This window comes from Haemorhous mexicanus, chromosome 18 (genome assembly GCF_027477595.1).
Source record: "Haemorhous mexicanus isolate bHaeMex1 chromosome 18, bHaeMex1.pri, whole genome shotgun sequence".
Lineage (NCBI taxonomy): Eukaryota > Metazoa > Chordata > Aves > Passeriformes > Fringillidae > Haemorhous > Haemorhous mexicanus.
Window position 1 is genome coordinate 12300519 of NC_082358.1, and position 23876 is coordinate 12324394.

At 41.1% G+C, this 23876-nt stretch overlaps 1 protein-coding gene across 2 annotated transcripts; it reads right to left on the minus strand.

Annotated features, from left to right (window-relative positions):
- Positions 1 to 6570: 6570 nt before the first annotated feature.
- On the minus strand, positions 6571 to 22505 carry EDN3 (endothelin 3). 2 transcript variants are annotated; one of them, XM_059862497.1, is made up of 5 exons: positions 22117 to 22486; positions 21528 to 21744; positions 10306 to 10470; positions 9702 to 9807; positions 6571 to 8956 (listed from the first exon to the last, which is right to left on the minus strand). In XM_059862497.1, the coding sequence occupies exons 1-4, from the start codon at positions 22166 to 22168 to the stop codon at positions 9735 to 9737; spliced, it is 507 nt and encodes a 168-aa protein (XP_059718480.1). In that variant the 5' UTR covers positions 22169 to 22486; the 3' UTR covers positions 6571 to 8956; positions 9702 to 9734. The 2 variants fall into 2 exon arrangements, with proteins under 2 accessions (XP_059718480.1, XP_059718481.1); XM_059862498.1 differs by lacking the exon at positions 6571 to 8956 and having other exon boundaries at positions 9757 to 9893; positions 22117 to 22505.
- Between the last annotated feature and the right edge of the window lie 1371 nt (positions 22506 to 23876).

Consider the following 23876-nt stretch of genomic DNA (forward strand, 5'->3'; position numbering starts at 1 on the left):
TGGATGAAAAAGATACAATTGTGGGAGGCAACACAGCCAGAAACTTCAGTGTACCAATTTTTTTATGTAAAATCAAGATTTCAGATTACTGTGAAGCTTTTATTATTAGACAGCTACAGACCATGACCTGCCTGTCAGGTATTGTAGTTTTAATCTAAGTGATTTTGCATCGTCTTCAGTGCTTTTGGGGGGAGGTTTTGCATGCAAAAGCCGTGGCAGAAGGTGTGAAGTGGTATGTAACAGTGTGTGAAAGTAACTTACACAAGCATTTGGATAGTTGTGCAGACATTCTTGGACCAGCCTTTAAATCAGTTGAGTCCAGATCATTCATGAATCACAAATCATTCCCATATGAGGACTTCTCCACGAGAACGATAAATAAATCTCCATAATCAAACCCAGGACTGCCACCTGCCTGCAGTGGTGGTGTCAGAGGAAAGGGACAAAGGAGAACAGAAATGAACTTTTATTCACATGAATTGTTATTTCAGATAGAATACTTTGGGGCAGCAAAGACTCCCTGCAATATTTCTGCTTTTGCTGAATCACAGAGGGATTTTTGTGTCAATGAGGAATCAAGTCTCCCATGGACTTCATTTCACCCTGGCTGGGGGGGACTTGCCTGTCTTCCAAGAGGGAAAATTCCAGAGCGTAGGTGCTTTACCTGGGGGAAGGGGGAGTGTGAAAAGGACAAGACATAGATGGTCAAACAGTGACAGAGGCATTTTGTATTTATGGGGAATGACAAGAGTGAAGTCTCTGGCTGCTTCAAAAGAACTACAGGAAAAACCCCAAGCTTGGATACTTTTGGCAGCGCATCTCAACCATAAACTTCTTCCTTTACATCAACTGAGCTGCCATTTTCTATGAAATTGTAACAGAAATTAATTTATTTTATTAGATTTCTGGGGTGTACTTACTATTTTTAGGAGGGAAGTCCTGCATAAAAAACTGTTTAGTTAAGTAACGTGTTACATTTTTATTTTAGTCTGGCACATTTCTGAAATTCCAGGCATTTTTGGCTTCATGTAGAAAGCAAACTTCTGCCTTTTAGGCAAATGCTGTGAGTGTTTGAACTTTTCAAACTTTTTCTGCTTATGACCACTTTTGACAGATGTTTGGCTGAGTTAATAATCTTAGATATCCTTGAATGCCTGGTTCAGTGCAAGCAGATCATCAGGCAACAGAAAGTTCCTTTACAGGTTTGCCCAAAATCACACATCCACCAATGTTTATTATGACTCAAGGCAGCCTCCCTGTTTCTACCAAAATCCTCTGAATAACCAGGATTTCAAAGGGGGAGGAAGGAAAGAATTGTGTAAATATGTGAGGAATTAATAGAAGAATTGAATTATTTGAATAAAAGATTCATTTATTTAGATTCATGATTCTGGTAACAGAAAATGTGAATAAACAATGGGAATAATGTCTTTCTAATGGGTCTATGTCTAAACCAGCTGATTATTTAAAAGCACATTTCAAGTGCTAGCAATATATCAAGTGATCATATTCCTTGGTAAGGTAACTAATCATGGGGGATTAGCTGATACGCATGAGTTTGACAGAAAAATGAAAAATTTCTAGAGTTTTTCAAGAAATCAATGTTGTGGTGTTTTGTACAACATGAAATGTTTCTGGGGCTTTTAAGTGAAAATTGTAGCTGATAAACATCTTAAGACTGTTTTCCAGAAGTGAGATCTGCAGACAATGGAATCTGCAGTAGGGGAAGCAGATGAAGCACAAACACTGGTGTGTAAACTACTGTTTACAAACAGGGGAACACTTGAAAAACAGGAGCTGACAACTTAGGTGCCTTCTGGATGGCTGAGGTTCCAGTTCAGGCTGTTAGACAACCCTGTTATAAAAGTGCTGCTTAAAAAAAGTCATACCTTATTCAGGCCAACTGAGGAAAGACACACTTATCAAGAATGCTGGCAGTTGTGCAAAAAATGGGGGAAAAAAAGGAGTTGTTGAAAGATTGTAGTGAAGCTCCTCTTGCTGCAGCAGAGGTGACAGATGCTGGAGGCTTCTCACTTCAGACTCTGTAGCTGTGCCATGTTCTTTCTTTACCAGCATTTCTTGAAAATTAGGAAAGAGGAGTTTGGAGCTCATTTTCTTCCAATAAGCAGTGTTTGTTTTGAAATTGTTTTTTTTCACACAGTGAAACAGGCACAGTAGAAGGACTTTGGCAACCGACATTGCCTTTCTAAATAAAATAAATCATAGTGATGCATCTGTGGAAATAAAGGCTTTGAGAGCTGTTATGAAGGCAGTGCATGTAACTGGTAAAACATGTGTACTCCCCTTGCTCCGTGATACTTGGGAGAACACATTTGCCACATCAATGAAATAAACACTGGTGCAGTAAAACGCCCTTGACAGGAATCCTTGGCTTGGGTAGCACAGTGCTGGAAGTTCATGTCCTGACATAGGGCCTGGTGCATACACTGTCCTCTTCCCTGGCAAGCACAGGGTGGAACAGCCTGGCTGGTGCCACCTCCTGGGCTGCCCCTAAGGAGATGTGCAGGATCCTTCTCCAAGGGGTACCTCAGAGAATGCACACAAGCAAGTGGGATGGGCATTTCAGTATTACTGGTCCCAGCAGCAATACTGAGACATTTCTGAGCACCTGGACACAATGAACACCATGGACATTAGTTTGATTTTTGGGGTTTTTGCAGGGAATGTGCATTGCCAGTGAGTTTTTCATGCCCCTTCATGCCCCTTTCATGGCACAGTTCCTCAGTTTAGATTGGTAATAACATGCCAGTGTTCTTTTTAAAATGCTTCTGACCCTTCTGTTTAAAAGCACACAGAGGGCTGGAACCAAGCTGGGTTGTTTCAAGACAGCCAATGTGTGCCTGAGTGCACAGGCAGCCATGACCACTCAGACCTTTGCTGTGCCTTGGTTCTGCTCTGAGTCACCACCAGAACCAAACACTCTGCTTGCTGTGTGCATGCTCCTCTGTGTACTTTAGGGTAGTATTTCAGGGACTTTTTGTTTCTGGTAGGCAGTAGCTGATCAATTCTTTGAAAGAAATCAGAGGGGCAGAGACAGTTCCACCAAAAGACATTGATCCTTCACGTGTGCTCAAAGATGATCAGAAGCATTTATAAGTAAAACTGTTACTTAGAAAGAAGCATGGCTTAGGACTGGCTCTGGAGGGATCTTAACACAAACACAGCCTTGGTCTTGCCCTTGTGTCAGTGTCTGCAATAAGAGCCTGAGTAATTTACCCAAGATCCCATAGCAAGATAGCAGAATCAGAACTATGATTTGGGGGTTATTGAACTCTGGTGCAGGATTTCCTCTCCTCCAGTTTTCATTTTTCTTCTGTGCTTCTGCAAATACAGAATATCCAAGCTCTTTGGAACTTTGCTTCAAGGAAGAATGTTAATCAAAGACAACCCTTGGGACCTGGTACAGGTGTTCTGAATGTATTAATTCATGAGCAGATTTGTATAAAGAAAATTTTTACATTTAAGAATTCAAATGCTTAGGTTTAATCTGGTTCTCAGTTGTAGTGTCTTAAAACCACTGAAAATGTGACCTTTAGCTGACCCATGACTATCCAAATTGACACCAGAAGGAGCTGGAAACTGGCTTCATTGTGAAATTAATAGATTCCTCTTCTGTGATAGATATGGGGAAACAAATTACAGATTTAAAAACCATCTCTTTGGGAACTGCATCTTAATGATATCGGAATTGAATAAATATATGCATAGTTCCAGGAATCTTCTAATGGAGCCTCTGGGCTTTGATTTTTACATCTGCTTTTCTGTGGTTTTGTAGCTCACCTCGTGCACTAGCCATTCAATATATATTTTATATTGCTACAATAGTTTGCACATTTATTTTTTAATGACAAAAGGCTCCCACCCTCTTCACATCTGCGTTGGAAGAATTTGCATAACTGAGGGCCTGCAGTGGTAAATAAAGGCAGCTCTCCTCTAAAGCAATACAGACTGCCAGGCCTGGAACACTAAAGGGAAGCAGTGAGACACTAAAACATTTCCAAATTCAGTCAGTTCTTTGTGGTGGGGCTGAGAGGATTAATTGTAAAAACAAGACAGCTAAATCAAAAAGAACTATAAAAAAAAATTACAGTTATTATAATTTGTTGCAGTAGAGCAAAGATTTAGTGGAAAGTTGTGGCAAAAGTACCATTAATAAAACACATAAATACTTGGTAACCTAAGGGAGAGCTGTTTCACACTCTGAGAAACAGCTTCAGCAGAAATGATTAGTTAAGAAATGTGACTTGTAGTCCAATGGAATACCCATTGTAACATGCAAAAGGGAAAACTCACCTTCTCAAAGGTTATTTCATTTTTTAACGTGTTGGCCCTTGAGTGTCTACATTATCTTGTCCATATAGGATTTTTTTAAAAAATATTTAGGGTAAAAATGGAGTCTGAATGTCAAAGACTTCTAATCTTTATTGTTAAAGAGCTCGAACTTCAGTCAGTTCCATTTATGTTGCTGGAGACATCTGCAGGAAGTGTGAGCCAAGGTATCCACTTACCAATGACCACTGATAGCACATGGTAAAGATATTTAGATCCCTAAAGTAACACAGAGGTGCACAAGGAGTTTTTAGACCTACACATCTCCCTAATTTCTGAAAGTGGTGTGTTCAGGAAATGACCAGCACCTGGTCTGTTATAAAATGGATCCTACTGAAATAAAAGGAGGGAACTAATGCAGAAGACTTAGATTAGGGGAGGGGTGTTTGATGTGAGCACTGGGGCCACTCTAGGCTAGTGGGAAGAGCCCAAGGCTTCAGAGAGATGTTTCCCATGGCAAAACAGGAGCCAAGGCTTGAACCTCATCCCAAACCTCTCCTGAAGCTCCGTTGTGCTACCCACGATCTGCATGGATCCCTCCTCTGCAGAGATAGCTTTGAAGTGCACATCAAGGCACATCTGTCCTCTAAAGCACTGCTGAAAACCTTGGAAATCAAACTACTCCTTAAAATGTACTTTTAAGCAAAGTTTGGAAGATACTACTGCAAGGTAAACAGAGGGTGCAATATGCTTTGTTTAACTTGCTTAGCATGTTAAATCTCTCAATCCTGACATTTCTTTGTAGCATAAAGTTCTCCAGATCAGGTTATATATTATGCATTGTAAAACTCTAGTAGTGAAAACAAACATTGTTTCTAGAGTCATCTGTTTGCAATTTTCCTTGATTACTCTTCCAATAGATTTCAAGCTGTGGATTGAAAGATTTAATGCTCACAGGGATAGAATTTGTTCCTTCTCTAATGATAACTTTTAGTTACATTACTCAGTCTTAAGTCAGCCTGCATTTCACTTTTAAGACAAACAGTTTTGTTGTCTTAACTCAAATTTTCATGACTGTCCTCAGCAATCTGTCACAGCAGAGTTATTTTTGCCAGGCTGTTCTGACAGCCAGCTCCTAAAAACAGCATCTGAGTACGTGTGAAGGAAGTTGGATGGTGCCAGTGGGGGATCAATGCAGGGATGACATAAAGGAGAAGGATCTGTAGATCAACTTGGCTTCCAGGTATTACAAGGATTTTGGACGTAGGGAGAATCCAAATCAACAGAATGGTGTCCCCAAATCAGGCACAGCAACAGGGAACCATTTATTGTAAGGACAGGGAATGGGATGAGCTCTGCTCTGGGGATGGGAACAGTCACCCAGCAATGGAGGAGGACATGGCCCCTTCCAGTTTGGTGCCCTCTCAGACTGTCACTGTCACTGCCAGACTCTCTGTGGCTGTCACAAGGCACAGCCAGGGCAGGGAGGTGCAGGTGGTGATGGAGACCTTGTTCCATGGCACTTCCCCTCTCCTGCTGATGAGTTTACCTGAATGGCTTTGTTGTGAGCTCCTTGTAATTCCTGGGAATACAGGGAACAAAATGGGGCTCTCCTCTCCCTCACAGCCCTTTGCATGGGGGCTGCCCTCACATCTCTTTGAGGATAAAAACTTAAATTCTTCCAAAACTCCTTTCTACATTGTTTTCTGTGCTTTTGATCATTTATTGTTTTTATTGCTATTAACAACACAAAACTGAACTTTTAGTACTGGGAATTTGAATGAATGCTATGGAACTCTGACAGAATTATAGCAGATTTGTACATATATGGTTTTACATTGAGTAGAGTAAGAACTGGAACTAATTTGTTGTTACAAAAGTAAAAGTACAAATGTCCTCAAAATAATATCCCAGAACAAGAGTGATTCTGAGGACACCTAACTATGGTAACATTACATGTTGAAAGATGAAAGAGCCTTTAATTCTAACTTTTGCAAATAATCCTTTTATGATTTATCAGATTTTAAGAGTTGTTTTTTGATTAAAACCATATATTAGTTTTATATGAGTTTATTTCTATGTATAACTTTTAAAGAGTTGTACTTCCAATTAGCTTAACACCTTCTAGTACAAATTAAGAATTAGTTAAAGTGAGTCAATGAGGAATGCTACTGGTGACATTTTCTATAAACATGAAATTAGGTAATAACTGTCTCATGGTTGTTAACTGTTCCCAGATGGAACAGTGATAGTTCAAAGCTAGAATCCAGCACACACATCTTTCAGGTAAATTCTGTGGTTTATAGGTTTATTTGGAAATATCTACAGTTAAATTTTCCCTCTTCTGAGCTTGATACAACATTATTTCTCATTTTCTTTGTTTTGCTGTATTCACAATGGACTGATTTTTATATTTACTGGTATATTGGTACCAGAGTCCCAAAACCAAACCCCTTCAATGTGGAATTCATATAGGAGAAAAAGGGATTTCTCTTTCCTAAGGAGAAAAAACAACAGTAACATCTGTAGCCCAACACTCAAGGGCTAAATCTGCCTCTATGTCAAAGAAAGAACCCAGTAAGAAATCGATGTTTTTTTGTCATTGTTTAAAATTAAATTAAAGCATTTGGGACTGGGGAAGGTGTGAATCCATCTTCAAATGCAGCATTTAAATTGAATTCACGTGGGGGAAGACAGGAGAATTCCAAACACAGGCTGAGCAGCTCACATTAAGCTGAGCTGAGGAGGCTCTGGAGGCTTGTTCAGCACTGGGATGTGTTTGGGACTGGAGCTCCACACACATTGTCCACTAAAAGAACTCTCAGGACAAGTAATTTTTGCCTCGTTTCTCCCAGGGTTAGGGGACAGATGAGGGTTACATTTATAGCAAAAGGGACACAAAATTGAAACATGACTTTTTATGCATAATTACTAGCACAGAATTTGTTCTCCTGTTTTCCTACTCAATTCCCAGACTGTCAGGAGTATTATCAACCTCTTAAAGGCAGCAAGCTGTGGGACCTGGCTGTAGGGATCCAGCAGGGGAAGAAATTTCAGGGTTTTGGTCACAAAGGAACACTAGGAACATTAAGAACTCTTCATAATGAAGACTGATTCTTTTTTAAAAACCCCAAAACTACACAATGTCTTTTAAAAAAGAATATGGAAAAATAGTATGTGTAGTGGTTTTATGCAATAAATAATCTATTTTCTATAAATGTACAAAATCAGTTACACAGCAAGTAAGAAACTGATACAAATGCAATAACTGAAAGATATATTTAATTTTATAACTGTAATAATTTATTTATGAAATATATCCACATATATATAAAATATATCATATGTTTTGGCAAAGACCTCCCTTTCTTGTTTTGAACAAAAACTATTACCACTGGTTTAAGCCCTATATAGATTTTTTTTTACTGCTGATTTCTTTTCACTTTTCTTTTGATCTCCATCGTTCTTCTTCTAAAATATAATTTAACAACAGGTGGTTATTGTTTAACCTATGTGCCCTGGGGAAAGTCTGCATGAAGGTCAGTAAACCCAAAAAAATTTGTCATGTCACAAGTAAGGGATTTCCTCTCTTTTTAAATAATATAGAACAGGATTTGCAAAAGTTACTCTTTTTCCTTTGCTCACTCTTGCATCCTTGTAGCAAAAAGAAGTCCATAATTTCTGAAGAAATCGTTTACACTGAAAAACGTCCAGGGTTGGATTTAATCCTTATTGCCAAGTTTCTGGGTTGTTTGGTGCTGGTGTTTCAATGGAGAGATAAAGGTGGGATTTGTAGCACTGGCAAAGCCCAGGGGATGTGCTGTGGGTGTGACCTGAAGGGGCCTGGGACAGCAAATGGCCAGCACAGAAATGACTCTGATGGCATCAAGTTCCACAGTCCTACCCTTGCATCTGTAGGAAAATTCTTTGGGATGAATCACTGAAGTTCTGTTCACCAACTACAGTGCATCCCCAAATAATCACTGTGTGTTTGAATGGAACTTCCAAGTGCAGGAATAACTTGTGCCTAAATTAGGTAATCTATTGAATACTCAATGTATACTCTTAACTTGCTATAGTTTATAATAATATTTATATTAGCCATTCATATTTATTCTGCATAGATACTGTCATTTAAACATCTGCCACAAAGTTACAATAAGATGATTCAGGCTTGCATACATTAACAAGAGGAATATTTTGTATCTGTTTATTCTTAATGAGAACTGATGTAGAGGCAATCTCCCTCTAACTCTCCACATTCTCCACTTGCAGCTGCCTGCACAGAGCTGTGGATGGATTCTTCAGACACAGAGCAAGCAGTGAGTGGAACAGTTTCTATTGTACTTGTTTAAATCACAGAGAAAAACATTTCCTGAAGCTTTGCATTGCTGAAGTTTGGGTCTGCCTTTGAAGTTTTCCTCAATAGTGATACATTCCCTGCCAGGTTACATGATAAAGATTATCCTTTTCTGAGGCTCTCTCGAGGGGAGAAAAGCTTCTTCATACAGGTTCCCATGCCCTCAGAGGGGCACTGCTGAAATGGAAGTGTTGCCTACTGCTGAATTCTCCACTGGCATCACACTGAAGCATCAAGTTTGTCCATCTCAAGGGAGAGTTGTAGTTTAAGTTCTTGTTTCTGAGCTCCAGCAAATAAATGTTAAAGCTTTAAAGAAAACAAACCAACAAACAAATACAGCCAGACTGTTGAACATTCAGCACAAAGTCCCTGTTACCTGAGACAATTGTGGTTGCCCTCCTTGGTTATGTGTACGCAGAGCAAGTTCTACACAGTTCTTTGATTAGCTCTGCTCTAATAATCACAGCAATAAATTCATCTTGGAGACTTCTAATCCAAGTGCTTCCCTTCATAGCAAAAAAATTGAGGTATTGGTGTGACTTTTTTAGAAGTGGCAAGATTTGAAACTGGCTACTGGGTCACAGTAACTTCCTCATACCTGACATCAAAAGCAGATTTACTTTTCTCTCCAGATACTTCTTCCACAAATTTTTTCCTGTTTCTTTACCTTAACACTTCAACTTTTACTGGAGCACTGCAATGAGATGTGTAGCTTAATTTGCTGCAGTGCTAAATGAGGAAAAACATGATAGACAGGAACAGCCCTTGTCCTAAAAAAAAAAGGCAAAATATGTATTGGCTTATGGCCAAATAATCCAACTTTTGAAGGAGCTACATCAACACAAGAAAGGCTGTAGCAGTTCTGTGTACAGTAAAGTTTATTTTTAAAATTAAATTAGGAAAAAAACCCCAAACAACTCATGGGCCAAATTCTGTCCTTAATTTAGGAAGGAATGATAATAATCAGTTCAAAGAATTAAGGATTCTACAATACAAAGAACATTTATGGAAAGTGAATATTTCTTTTTAACATAAAGCATCTGTAACATACCTGATTTGTTCAGAATCCTCCAGACTCTCTGTGCTACTGAACAAAATTGTGTTCCTCTTCCCTGCACTGGTCTTTCTCCTCTGTCTTTTTCACTGATCCATGATTTCTGTAGAATAGAGATTGCCAAACTTCTCACTGTGTTCTCATCAATGTCCCCACAGATGAAATGACAATTCCATGCTCTTTGTTAGACTGCATAAAACATTCCAGAACAGTGCAATGTTCAGCATGTCCCTAACTGGACAGATCTGCAGTTTCAAAATCACCACATCATAAAAAGAAACAGAAAAAAAGAAAATTCCAAGCAGTACTGGCTGGCTCTGGCCTCTTTCCTTCACTTATTAAACTCTGATGTGACACAGGAGTTTTCTTGCTTTTTTTCTTCCTGTTCACTCCCCCATCCCACTGAAGGGGAAGTGAACAAGCATCAGTGGAAGTGCCTGGCTGCTGGCCAGGGTTAACCCATCACAACTGCAGAGGGGAGTTTTGTTCAAAATCAATACCTTTTAATCATTTCCTCTTGATAAATGCATCTTGATTAATTTATCTCCATGAAATGGCCTCATCATGGGGCCAGGTTGCAGTGACAGGGAAAGACACTCACCTCCTTCTGTCCTGCATTCTTCTGCAAAACTGCAAACACTGCTTGTCGTGAGCATCCAAGCAGGAACATCGGAGTGAGGACTGGGGAGCACTCTGAGTCTGCCCTGTGGACCTTTTGCCTCTGAAGCTGCCTCTGTAGTTAGACAGTCCATATGGCACAGTCCTCCTGTTGTGAGAATCACACAGGAACCAATCAAAATTATGTTCCACCTCTTTTCTATTTTAGTGAAGAGATCTGTTGATGGAAAGCAATGAATAGTGGCAGAAAAATCAAACCCTATGCTCATCTAAGTTCTCCCTGTTCCAGATCATAACTTCTGCTCTGTCAACTCAGGCTTTCACCAAGTTATAAATTAGCAGACAGTCAGCTCTACTGAAAGGATTAAAAAAAAAAGAAAATAGAATACTTAAGAGGTGATGCAAATACATCCCCAGGTTATCGTTTACTCCTTATTCCTGTGTTCTGCTGGTTTCCCCAGCCAATGCACAAAATCTGTCACATTCAGTGCCTTGGCTGGTCTGAAGTTACAGAGGAGCTGTGCTGATTTCACCAGATCAGTAACATTGTGTAGTTGTCATGTAGTTCATGGCTCTGAGCCTGACTTGCCATTAATTTTATCATTGAGAAACTGAGAAAGCTTTCAGCACAATTCATTTACTGCATCACGTTTGGAACATGACCCCTGGAGTTACAAAGGCAAGAAACTCCCAGATAATCCTCCTTGTATGGTTCTACCTTTCTGTGAGAGATCCTATTCTGTGCTGCAGCACACCAACAAATACTAGGAGGTATTTATTTCTCTTTATTTCCCTGCTCTTTAATGGGTTATAGTCAATATTCTTATCAGAAAAGGACGTGGTTCATCACTGCTTGCTAAAATGCCCAAAAAGAGTTGGACAGTTTGGATTGATGTCATAAATTACTCTCTTCCAAGCTGTTAAAGAATCTCAATCAACAGCAGCTGTACTCCCCATGAAACTTCTGGAGACTCATAAATGTTACTGAGGACTTGAGGGATGGGCTAAGCAAGCCACAAATCCACAAACGCTAAAAATCTGAAAAGAATCTCATGTTCAAAAGCAAGAAAGAGGAGGGGAGGAATGGAAAAAAAAAAAAAAGAAATAAAAAAGGAGGGAAGAGGAAGTCAGAGTCAATCTAGAAAGGTTACAGAAAGGTTACAGAACAAAGTCTGAATAATGAGTCTGGAACCACTACCTTCACACAACTCTGCTTCTTTCATTTGCTTTCATAAAAACATCATTAGGCTGCTAATGGGAAAGCTGCACATTTTCCATTTTCCCACACACATGGTGGGCTGAAAGGTTCAGAAACATTATTTTCCTAATCTCTACAACAATTTTTGATGCAACATCAGTACAGTTGATGCAAATCATTTATTCAAGCCTCTGCACTCGTAGTACATTTGTAACAGTGCACCTTGTCTTTCACAGCCTGAATCTGTCAGAGTTAAGTTGATCATAAAATCATCCTGAGAGAGAGAGGAAATCACAAGCAATATGTCTAGGTTCAGAGCTCAGGGGATGGTTTTTCTCCAGCAGGTCCTGGTCTGCCTCCATGCAGAAAATGTTCCTTATTTTCACCACTTTTCTCCTGTGCTGGGACACTGGGAGAGACCAAGAACACCCACATTTGTCTTAAAAGACTTTAGGACTTGATTTTGGCCTCCCTTCTCAAACGATCATTTAAAAAGGCTTTTTGTTGTCTTTAGGATTAGGAGCAAGTCCCATTTTATAATGTAAGAGTATTAATAATTCTATCCTGACATCTGCTTTACAATAATGAATGTGAAATGGCTAATGTAGGGAACTCCTGACATAAATAATTGCTCCATGGTCGTATTTCTTTACACATTCATGTTTTTTATGAAGTAAGAACTGGTATTTAGAGGCAGGAGTGGGAGAATAAAGTTCCTTTATTTTTCACAGTGACAAACCCTCTATGAAAACTGTCTGGTAAAATTCTGTTATTCAATTTCCTGCTCCAACTGAGACTGAAATGGAAAGATGAATTTTGTGTGTTTTAGACAATGTGAGAGCCCTGTTTAATGACAGATTGTTTGCCAGGGCATAAAGAAGCTTCTTGCAGCTTTTGCAGATGTCATCCTACATTGTGCTAATGAGACATAAAATAGTGTAATATGTTATTTTCATTATTTAAAGTGGTTCCTTGTTCAAAAGTTCACTCTTTCAAAATATGATATTGGGCTTTTTTACTCCAAAGTTAAGTTTTACCAAAAGCTCTGTGGGACAGAGTCACAGTTTGCCCTGAGTCAGATAGACAAAGAAGGGCATGAGTTTTATTTTTAATTGCTGCAATTGGCAAATTATTGGACCAACCAGAATTGTCATCAACTTTTGATTTTACCTCAGTCCATCACTATGTGAACTCCAGTGACTGAGGAAAGAGCCATTACCAATCTGCTGCCTTTCCTATGAGACAGTAAATTCCAGCAAACAGGGAGGAGGGTAGGATATAATTATAATTACAAGTGATAAGAACCATGAATCACAGCCTTAAGCAAAGGAGGAAAGTGATATTTTAGATACTTCTTCTGATCTTCCTAATTAAGTACATTATGCTTCATAGCTTAGCAAATGTATTCAAGGCTACTTCGTTCTCAGTGGACCAGAAACATGTGCCAATGCAATGACATTCTCAAGTGTTTCAAGTTTCAAAGACTTTTAACCAGAATGAAGCTTTTGTGTAAGGTAATGTGCAGATTTGCCAATCAGAGATAGAAATACAATAATCCAAATATGCCTGGTTTTGGCTTCTAATCCAAAAATTCATACTCAAACAAGATACACTTCAAAAGCAACCCAAAGTCTTTCCAACAATAATCATGAAAAGTTTGATGAATTGTATATGCACAGGGCACTTTGTGTCCCCTCAGTGAAGATAAACATCAGCTGGAGTGGGGCAGAGGCAGAACTGGGGGGATCCTGAACTTCCCAGTTCCTTACACTGTCTTTTATGACCCAGTCCCTGGACAAAGTATTGGCTAAGCCATTTACAAATTTTTTTTGACATTTCTCTGCAGCATCCACAGGTTTTTAATTAATTCATTTTTTTTAAGGTTTACATTTCACAAGAAAATTTGAATTCCTGACTTTTAACTCACTTCTTCCTTTAGGAGAACAAAATTCTCCTGAAGTAAACTAAGATGAGTTTAAGATATATTTACATCTAAGGTGTGCTGTGAGTTCTTTATGCCTTTCTTCTCTCCAAAGTGGAGAATAAGCAAACCTAGACATTTCTGAATCAGCCTTTCCAAGGTACCTCTTTGAACTGGTATCTGATTGGCAACATCCAAATCTGTGATTTCTGAGGCATTACACTCTTTTGGGAGGTTCACTATGATTACTCCAGCCAGCCAGTGAGTGCATAAAGGTCTGCATGCTCAGTTCTTAAGCATTTTCTAACAAAGAGAAGGTCTGAGTTTAAGGAAATAATTGCTTCTAGAGTATAAGCTATTTGTTCTTTACTCTGTATGCAAAAAAGCCCCAAGAAAACTATCACAACTCTTCAGTGCTTGCAATTATTCCATGTGTTGTAATTGTGATTAGTCAGTGCAACAGATAATGAACTGAAGATAATCTCATGCATAACAGAGCAGCACAGAACTAATCATAGCACAGTGTGTTCTTGTCAGATTGGGTATCAGAGGCTGAAATAACCTAGATTATTTGTGTACTTCATGTCCACAAAACAAATAGAAAAGCTCTTCCCCTAAGAGCCAGCTAGCTCTTGGAGGAAGGTTTTGCCATTAAATTGACAGAAATAGGCATCTGTTTGTTGAAAAAAAGAGAGGAGCTACCAAGCAATTGGTACCAAGTGATTTTTCCAGCGAACAGCCATTCTGAAACAGTGAAAATCCTCCACAGAAGAAAACTGCCTGTTGCAGGATTAATACCTTCAGGTTGAATTGGGAAGTAAGATTTGCCTGAGTGCTGCTGTCCCCCACTCACAATGAAGGTTCAGAATTCAGGCAGACAAATCCAATTGGTTTATTTTAATTTTATAACATGTGGCTGAGTTTCTCATGCTATGTTATAATTGATCTATGAGCTGCTATTATTTCCTACTTTCCCAGCCACTTAAACACAGCAGATACCTCCAGGGCACTGGAGAGTTTCAGCCAAAACAAAGGGATGAGGGGGTTGCAGCAATCATCTTAGATGCTGTGATTTCAGGATTCAGCCAATATATTTTCTGGCACACATCCAGGCCAGCAAGGCTCCCAACAGTCTCCAGTGCTTTCAGACAATCCCAAAATGTATGGGATCCTGTAAGGACCACTGAGAGTAAAGAAAGCAAAATTTCCCATCCTCCAAGTGAGACAAAATGTCCCCAGAATGAAGGATGATGCTTGGGGAAATAACAGATATTTCTGTGTATATTTTAATGTAAAGGCACTGCAGTAGCACTGTGTAGCTTTACAGATGAAGAGATCATTGGCTGCTCTGGAAGTTGGCTCCAGCTCTTCCTGTAACAGGCGTGGGTTTTTAGGAGCTCACAATAGAGGCACCTCCCATATTAACCCATCCTTACCATTATTTAAGGAGTAAAACATCTCCAAAGGATGCCTGACTTGTTGCTTTGGTCATCCTGTCCACATTCTCAGAAGCTGCACTTTTTCTGGGTAGCTTTTTGAAGTTAAAGCTGTTTTCAGCTGAAAAAAGTTTTATCCTTAATAGCCACACTTTTCTTTCCCACATCCTAAATTTAGTAGTGCTCAGTGTTCCTAGATACTGAACAGGTTCCAATTATCCAAAAAGATGCACCTCCATGACCTTGCTATCTTATCCTTTAATTAATACTTGCTAATTTGTGAGGATGCCAATTAGTTTTAGCTCATTAATTACATCTAACTTAGGCAATAAGCCAAGGATTGCACACATCTGCTTCAGCACTCAGGTTCACTGACCACATGAGTGCTTTGATTTTCCTCCCCCTGGGGCTTCTTGGTACCCAGGTCAGGCTCTGTGAGAATCTGGAGTTGTTTATCACCCTCCATCCTCCTCCTGTAGCTGTCAACAGGAGTGTTACAGGTTCTGTTTCTCAAATATGGTCAGAACAATATCTGAGTTGTGGAGTGAAAAGCTGGGGTATATTTATTGGAGTAAACAATATGAAGCAAGCCTGGGGGTGTCCATTAACACCCCAAATCCCCAGAGAGGCTGGGTAGAGCTCACCTGACCTAATAAACTGAGCCAGTGTGTCACAGAAATACCTCTCTCAGCATCTCCTTCAGCACCTCATGTCAATCCCAATCTGCTCCCAGTCCTATTACAAGATGTATGATCATTAATTTAAAGAAATAAGTAAAATTTGGAGCAGCAGCTTCTGTCTGTCAGGCCCAAATTCACATTATTCCTTTTCTCCCTCTGACTGGCAGTCAATTCTATCAGTAAGTGATTCTTACCATTTACCAGTGGCACAAAACCACTGAGGTGAAGCCCAAAAGGCAGAGCAGCTGGGAAATATGGATGAAATCAATCAAATTAAGATTTTTTCAAACTAAAATTCAGAGTACTTATTGCTGCTTCAGAAGCCACCCCAGCAGTGCACACTACTGCATGTCCTACCTCTCTCTACAGCCTGTAGAGTTCAAAACCCACCGCTGGTTTAAAAACAAATAAAACAAAAACCCGGGGGAAAATAAACACATGGTGTTAAAATGTAAGACTGGTGAAAGTGACTGTGGTTTGACAGCCCTCAAGAGTGTTTATTCTTAGAATTAGACCAGCAGGAGCAGCAGTGGTGAAATTTCAAAGCCCTGGCTATCAGCATGTCTCATCCCTGACCTCATCTTCTCAGGGCCAGCTCCTGCAGGGATGTGGGATTGGAACTGCACGGTCAAATCATTTCAAATCTTCCTGAGGTTGCTGTGAAACATCAGTCCTGGGAGTACTGTCAGGAAGCTCAGAGGAAATATTCTACTTCTAGACTGAGGAGGGCATGCAAGCTATGCACACTTCAGAGAGTGAGACACAGCAAGTGTGAGGTCACTACACATTTTAAATATGTTAGAATATCTCTTTGAATAGAGAGGCCTAAAATCAAATCAGTTTGTCCACAATAAAATATAACAATTACAGGAGGAGCCTGTTACTATGTTCAGTAAATCTATTTGAAATATTCTTCGTTTCACATGAAGATTTTGCAAGACAAACAGATTCCACATGTTCCCATGGATAGTAAAGATTGCAAAATCAGGGCGAGCTTCATTCAGAAAAATAAAATCAACTCAACAAAGATTCATCATTTCAGTTTTGGCACTTGGTTCTGAAGGTTAACCATGTGCACTGTTCAGCTGACAGATCAGCTTCCTTATTTGAGCTTCCTGGCTGGCAGCCACTGTTTTATCATCATGCCTCTGACTAGCAGGGATTTTCAATCTGATCTAGAGTTTATAAGCACCTGCTTAATTGTCCTGCTGAACAAGAGAGCTTTAGCTGTGTACTTTTATTTCCAGTAAAATACTTCACACCAATACATCACCTATACTTATTTAATGATGAATATAATTATCCAGAATTGGGGTAATTATAATAATTTAGAACATCACTTAATGTCCAGAAGGATTAAAAGCATCCTAAATTTTGTTATGTGGGCTTCTGTTCAACAAAATTCAATCACCAAAGAGATGCAGGTAACAAAAAGATGTTATGAAGGAAAAGCTGGCCAGCAGCACATGCAGTTAGAGCAGAGTAACCACTGGGTTGTATTAAATCCTGTCTGTTGGAATACCATCCTGAGACACCATCTCTGTGTGTGTGAGCAAAGCTGGGAGTGAAGTGATAAAAGGCTACAGATTGTTTCCATTCTGAGATGACTTTCTGATGTTAACCTGAGTCGGTAATGAGCAAAGATCATTAACTCTTATTTGTTGGAGAGCTGGGTGCAGGTGGGATCTGCTCAGGCTGTTTAGCTCCTGACAAACCCATTCATCATCACTTACAGACACAACCACAAGAGTCTGAAAAGCCTTTCTCACCTCAGCCAGTGGTCAGCTGAGGTCAGGAAAACACATTTCTGTTGGACACTATCTGGAGCTAACTTGTTGCTAAGGATTATCTGACTTGCTTGAGTCACAGAAACAAATTTTTTTATTAAGTGACAGAATATCAGATCCTTCCAGCATCCCCATGTGTTCCCACAGCATGGGACACTGAGCAGATCCTCTCCCAGTGTCCCACACAGCAAAGAGACAGACACAAGTCCTGTCCCTGTCCTTGCCCTCCCTCAGAGGAAAAAGAAGGTGTGTTAAGTACAGAGGATCAGAGCAGCAAAAGTGTTCGATTAAAATCTGCCTTTCACTTTGTCCATCCAATTTGCCTGATTCAGAAATTCATGTAACTGGCAGACTGAACTCTGAGATCATCATGTAACTGGTCTCTGCAGTGTGGTCACAGCATTTCATTCACTCCTCTTTTGAACATAATAACAAATACCAAAATGACATGTCGTTTAGGAAAGAAAAAAACACTTTTGCTTTGGTTTAGACCCTTCAAAAGAAATGTTCTTATTTTTGGTGCTTAGTTTGAGTGAAGAATTCTCCTTTGGAAATGTCTGGATTATTGCCATAGATGATCATTACACTTTTATTTTAGAATTGCATACCACTTGAATATCTGTGCCCTCATGATAGTAACTCTTTCTTAGGAGTTGTTATCTTTTTAATCTATCACTCATCATTCTGAGCATCTATAGGGCTTCATGCAGCAACATTCATGTCATTAACTGAATTAACTGTCATTAATTAACTGTTATTATTGCTGTTGGACGTACAATCTCAGTTCATATTGAAATATAGGACCCCTCTGAAGAAGTGCAGATCTAAAAGTAGTCTTGCCCATATTTTCTTCCTTAACTTACAAAATTAAGTATCAAGCTGTGCCTGTATTAGGTCAGTGGGTACTGTTTAAAAGACAATTAATTCTTTAAAATGTGTCTGCAGCTATAGATCAAGATAAGCATAATTAATCACTTGACAAAAAAAAAATACATTGCAAACTAATTCCTGGCTAATCAATCTTATCAGTGAGAACAGTTTACCAGCTTTTAATTATCTTTGTTATGCAACCTTTGTTTGTCTACACCACATAATTGCATTATTCTCTTCTGACTTACCTGCCTTTCTCTAGGTTATCTTCTTTTCCACTTTCCCACTGTTCCCAGAATGAAAGACTCACTAAATCTAACCAACACTGGTGCTCTTCCTGGTCTGGACTAACAGCACTGGTTCATAGTCAAGTATAGAGCAATACTCAAAACATGTGTGCAGAGATAATTTCTCATTTAATTGGTGAAAGCTGCAGGGAGTCAGAGGCTCCAAATTCTGCAATTTTGTGCTTTTCTACAACTGTCACCCTGCTGATCTAAGTGGTTTCTCAGCAGGGATGGAAATAGACCTTCTATTGTCACTCTGCCTCCAACAGCTTCAATAAAAACTTTAACTGCTTTTCCAGAAAAGGAGGAGAGGCCATGACCAAGATTTGTTTTGAATATATTACAACAATGCTTAACAGCTCCTGTTGGGAAAAGCAAAAGAAACCAGACAAGAAATTAAATTTTGTCTTTAAAGCGTAGAGGCAAGAGTAGCCTGAAAACAGAAAGTACTGAGGAAATTTTGTGGGAACAGGAAGCAATAAAGTGAAATAAATAAGTCAGGGGGGAAAGAAAAAAATAAGAAGCAATTGTAGGGTTTGATGTAGTGGGGAAAAAAAATATAAATAAGCAAGAAAAATACCAGAATCAACAGATGTCAGGAAAACTTCTCCAAACTTTAACACCAACTTTCTGGCCTCTCACTGTGTGTATGATCCTCCAAGTAGCATTGGAGCCAAATTTTTAGTAAACACAAAAACTTTCCACAACATGTGTACAAGAGCAATGTAAAAGCCCCTTTTACAAACAGCTAGTCTGTACACATCCCGTGGTTACTTCCATTTCAAAGAAGTAGTGTAACTTGCTCAGGATATTAAATTGCCCAAGCAGGCCTGGTTCCCCTCATTCACATCCCAAAGAACCTCTTGACTTCCTGAGATGTTATTCTAAATCAATCACCAGAGTAGAATTAGTGCCTGTTCATGGCACACAATCTTAAATCCCGCTCCTGTTGCACTGAAAGGGTTCAAAATACCCAATACACTTAATTTAATGTTTACCTCTGCCCTGGGAGCATTCCTAGGAAGAACCCTGGGATTTATGAAAATCACAACTGCACTGTTTCAGTGAGAGCTTTGTTCCTCTGTCACCTGTCCATTGAGCAGGACAGCAAAGCTGCCCAGTTCAGACAGAGCCCAGGAAATTCAGTCCCTGCTGGACTAATTCCAGGCTAATTTCCCCATCATCCACCCACTCTTTTTCAACCTCAGAGGGCTCCCAGCACCCCAATTCACCCAGTTCCAACAGTGTTGTTAAGTTGTACAAGTTCATGTCTCTGGAGCTAAAAAACATATTATTCTGTCTGAATAATTAATATTGAAATTGAATTTATTCATTCCATGGTTTGCATAGAAACATCCCATCACATGGCATTAAAATTGTAAGAAGATAATTTCCTAGTCCTCACATTAAATGATTTCAGGTTAACTTATACCCAGTGGGGGTAGACTTTAGAGATCTGCTGCTATTTTATGTACAACTGACTTCAGTTAAGAAAGCAAAGACTTAGAACCACAACTGTTTACTATTTGGATTATTATACAGACTTCATTGCCAATTCTACAGGTATCATGAAAGAGTTAAAAGCCTTGTTTTGTAATTTTTTTTCTTTCTTTAGTGATACTGGCACAAAACTTTCATGTAGGAAAATTCTCCATATCATTGAATTAACGCACACTAAATCACTTTGGGAGTGGAATGAAAATTGTAAGTCCTATAGACTTAAAACAGGATAGCCTAAAAAAAAATTTAAAGAATAAAAAGAGGAGTGTGTGTTTAAAATTAGCAGAAGTCTATTTATTCAGTGCGTAGGGGAAAAGGAATGTCATTCCCCCATTTTCACTGGTGAGGTCTGACTTAAATTTACTGAGTCATAAATATTTGGCTAAAATAACCCTAAGTAATCCTGGGGTGGATTAGTGCAGGTATGGAACTCGAAGAATTGAATGACTTGTGTGAATACATGATACTCACAGGTTGGTAGAAGTTCAAAAGACGTCATCAGACATGGCCTCTAGCCAGGACACACACGTGAATTTACAAATTAAGTGCCCTAAACCCCATTTGACTTAACCTAGTTTTGGCTACTTTCAGGTTTTCTACTCCTTTTGTTATTTTAATCTCATTGAAATCTTTGCAATCGATTCAAAAGCAGATCTAAATCATTACCACTGTTCCCAGACTTTAGTCACCAAAGTACTTCAAGTTCACATCCCAGAGTCTGAAAATCTTGAATTCTTGAAGTAGTTTGTTCTCAGGTTCATCTGATGTCCTAATTATTTTTGTACTGAACTGATCGCTGCGGTTGCTACAGGAACCTAATGGTCTGGGAGAATCTTTACAAATCTGAAGTCTGTTTTGGTTACTCAGCAAGACAGGATATATACAGTGGTGTAGGAAAAAGAGGCCTCTAACCTTTGGGATGTAGGCAAAGTGTCACTCTTCCTGGATGCTTTCTTCCCATTAAGCACTGTCAGTGCAGACAGCAGAGCAGCTTTTCTGCACGTGTGCTCCACCCCCACCGCCCTGCATGGAGCTCAGAACTTCCAATCCAGGGGAAACGGCTTCAAAATTTGTTTTTATTACGAGTTCAAACAAAAGCTTGTGTTTCCGCAGAGCACAGTTGTAAAAGGCTTTCTTTTGTAACATCTTAAAATCTGGCATATTGAATTTTTCAAACATCATCTTAACGCCTCGGTATTTTTCCACGCTAATTTGTATCAAAACTAGTACAGCTGCAGGCACGCACTCTATTCCCGCTCTCGCAGCGGGTGAGTTGTTAGAAACACATTTCTCGTGGGAAATCACCGCTTCTCGCTCCTGTCACCCGTGCCTGGCACACCGCGGTGCCCGTCCCGCTGCGCGGGGTCCCGGGCCGGGCAGGTGCCGGGACTGCGGCGCTGCGGGGGCTCGGGGGGCTGCGCTGGGCTCCCCCCGTCCCGCCCTGACCCCGGGCCCGCCTCCGGCTCCCCCCGCGGGGTCCCCGGGGCTCCCCCGCTCACTCCCCGCCCGCCATTTCCCGCACTCACTCGGGGGTGTTGATCCAGATGATGTCGAGGTGGCAGTAGTACACGCACTCCTTGTCCTTGTAGGTGTAGCAAGTGCAGCGCCGGGCCCGGTGCCGCAGCGCTCCGCCGTCCGCCCTGGCCCTGCCGCCCGCGGCCGCCGCCGCTCCGCTCTCGTCGCGCTCGCGGTGTCCCGGGCCGGCCGCCGGCAGCGCGGAGCGGGGCCGGGGCAGCGCGGTCCCTGCAACAGCAGCGCTCAGCTCCCGGCAAATCCCGGCAGCTCCCGGCGCCCCGACCCCGCACACCCCCGCCCGCAGCACCCCCCCGGGCCGGGCCCGACCCATCCCCGCTCCCTGCGGAGTCCCGGGGCGCCGGGAGCACCGTTATGTTTGTGTCCGCGCCGGGCTCCAGCGCCAGCCCGCTGGGTTCGGGATAAACCTACGGACGGCCAAAGGATGGCTTCGCAGTGCCGTTCTTTACAGCGCACCGGAGTGGGCTGCTGCTTACGGCCTTTTGGAAGGAGGGGGGAAAAAAAGGCAACACAAAAAAACACCCAGCCTTTCTTTGTGTGCATGCGTGAAAGTGGGCAAAGAAAGAAAGAAATTCACGTTACCTGCAGTCGACGTAATCGTAAGTCCAAAAAGGAACAATAAACCCAGCTCCATTAAACCCAAATTGCACGCTGGTTAACTGCAGGCAAAGGTGAACTGCAGGCGCGACTGAACCGTTCCAGGAGGGATCACTTCAGGTTGGAGGCAGGGAATATCCTGGGGCTGGCGGCACACGCTGCTCCCGGGAGTTGGCTCCCACACGGAGGTGTGATTAGCGCTTCTCCCTCGCAGTTAATTTCCTCCAGTGCCGACTTGGTCCTGAAGGGGAGAGTGTTGTCAAAAGAAGGGAAGATCCATCGCTTGCCTTTTCCCACACACACCTCCCACCCCACCCCCAAATCTGATCAGCAACCGGAGCTGCTGTTTTCCAGCTGCAGACGCCTCCCACCCGCCGACAGCTGCCGGCCTCCCCCGGGGCGCGGGCCGGGGGCGGGCACGGCCCCGCACCGCCCCCGCTCCCCCCGGCAGGTAACAGCCGGGCTAGGACAGCACATCCTCCCGGGAGCGCCGGGGGAGGCACAGCTTGCTGCGTGCTCTGCCTTCAGCTCTTTTAAATTACTTGATCCTGTTGCTCCGTGTGTGATTCTAGGAGGAATCGCTTGTGTAATAAAAACGCAGCTTTTTGAGTTAAAGCGGGGCTACAGATTTGAGAGTTGTTTGGAGCGCTTTTTTTTCTTCCCCCCCTCCACCCAAGACTCTGCTACTGATTTCTCTGGGTGAAACTAAGTCACCAATTTATTCGTACTTTCTTTTCCCTACTTACCTCTGAGCACCTCTTTGCAGGCAAACCCACCTAGAGTGCAACACTTAAGACAAATTTTATATTGTGTCAAATACCTGATAGCTGGGCCTAGAAGAACACTCCAGCTTGTGGCCCCATTTTCTATCATAAGATCAGCTATTAAGTGATAATAAGTAAGGGTTTAAGGTAATTGGCTATATATTTTCTTACAGTAGTATGTGCAGTATGTCCTGTTTTGGGAAACACGTTATAGAGAGTGCATGGAGACAGGTTGCAAACTTAAGTGTGGATATATTAAATCAAAATGTTTCATTTAAGAATGTTTCAGTACTAACAGAGCTGTAGCCAAAATTTCTTTTATGTATCATGCCAATTTAGCATGTTCATTAAAGTCTGGTTTGTGAGTAGAAAAGTGGTTGCAGGATCACCCAGGAGTTGTCCAAGTGAGGAACACGGTGTGAGGAACGCTGTTCTCTACAACCTCACATTCTTCTCCAGCCCTGCCCCCGACTCCAGCTTCTGGTGTGGACTGTCCAGTAACACTTGCAAAGAAACCTCATTAAGATGTCATGTTTTGTCAGCTTGTCAAGCCTTGCCTTTTGTCAGTGCCTGAAGATTGAGAGTTTTGGAGTACACCATATTCCCAGCTGCTCACAAAAGCACGGTGGTCACCAGGCAGGGCAATAGCCTCAAGCAAACCCACAGCTCTCTGTGGAAATTTAAATTGCTTTTATTTCACACTATTTGTGCAAATGACAAGATGTTCTTGTAATTAATACGGGGAGGGAACCTGTAAACTACTAAACCTGTAAACTACTACAGAACCCCTGTAAATTACTGAATTTAACAGTATATTGAAGTTCATGCTCCAGCTGGGAAAGAAGTGCTTGCTCACCTTGAGGGATGAGGAACTGCAGTGACCTGAATGTTTGTACCCTCTGTTTTGCTTGGTTAGGGGGGGTCTGTGTGTGTTCAAGTCAAGCTCCCCAAGCATCAGTTCAGCCTCACAGTTCTATGGGT

Bases quoted from the DNA above. Each gene is read 5' to 3' on its own strand.
- EDN3 (XM_059862497.1), bottom strand. From the start codon at position 22,168: ATGGAGCTGGGTTTATTGTTCCTTTTTGGACTTACGATTACGTCGACT. The intron at 21,745-22,116 runs GTAACGTGAATT...CTGCTGTTGCAG, and splicing joins TACGATTACGTCGACTGCAG to GGACCGCGCTGCCCCGGCCC. The intron at 10,471-21,527 runs GTGAGTGCGGGA...TTCTCACAACAG, and splicing joins ATCTGGATCAACACCCCCGA to GAGGACTGTGCCATATGGAC.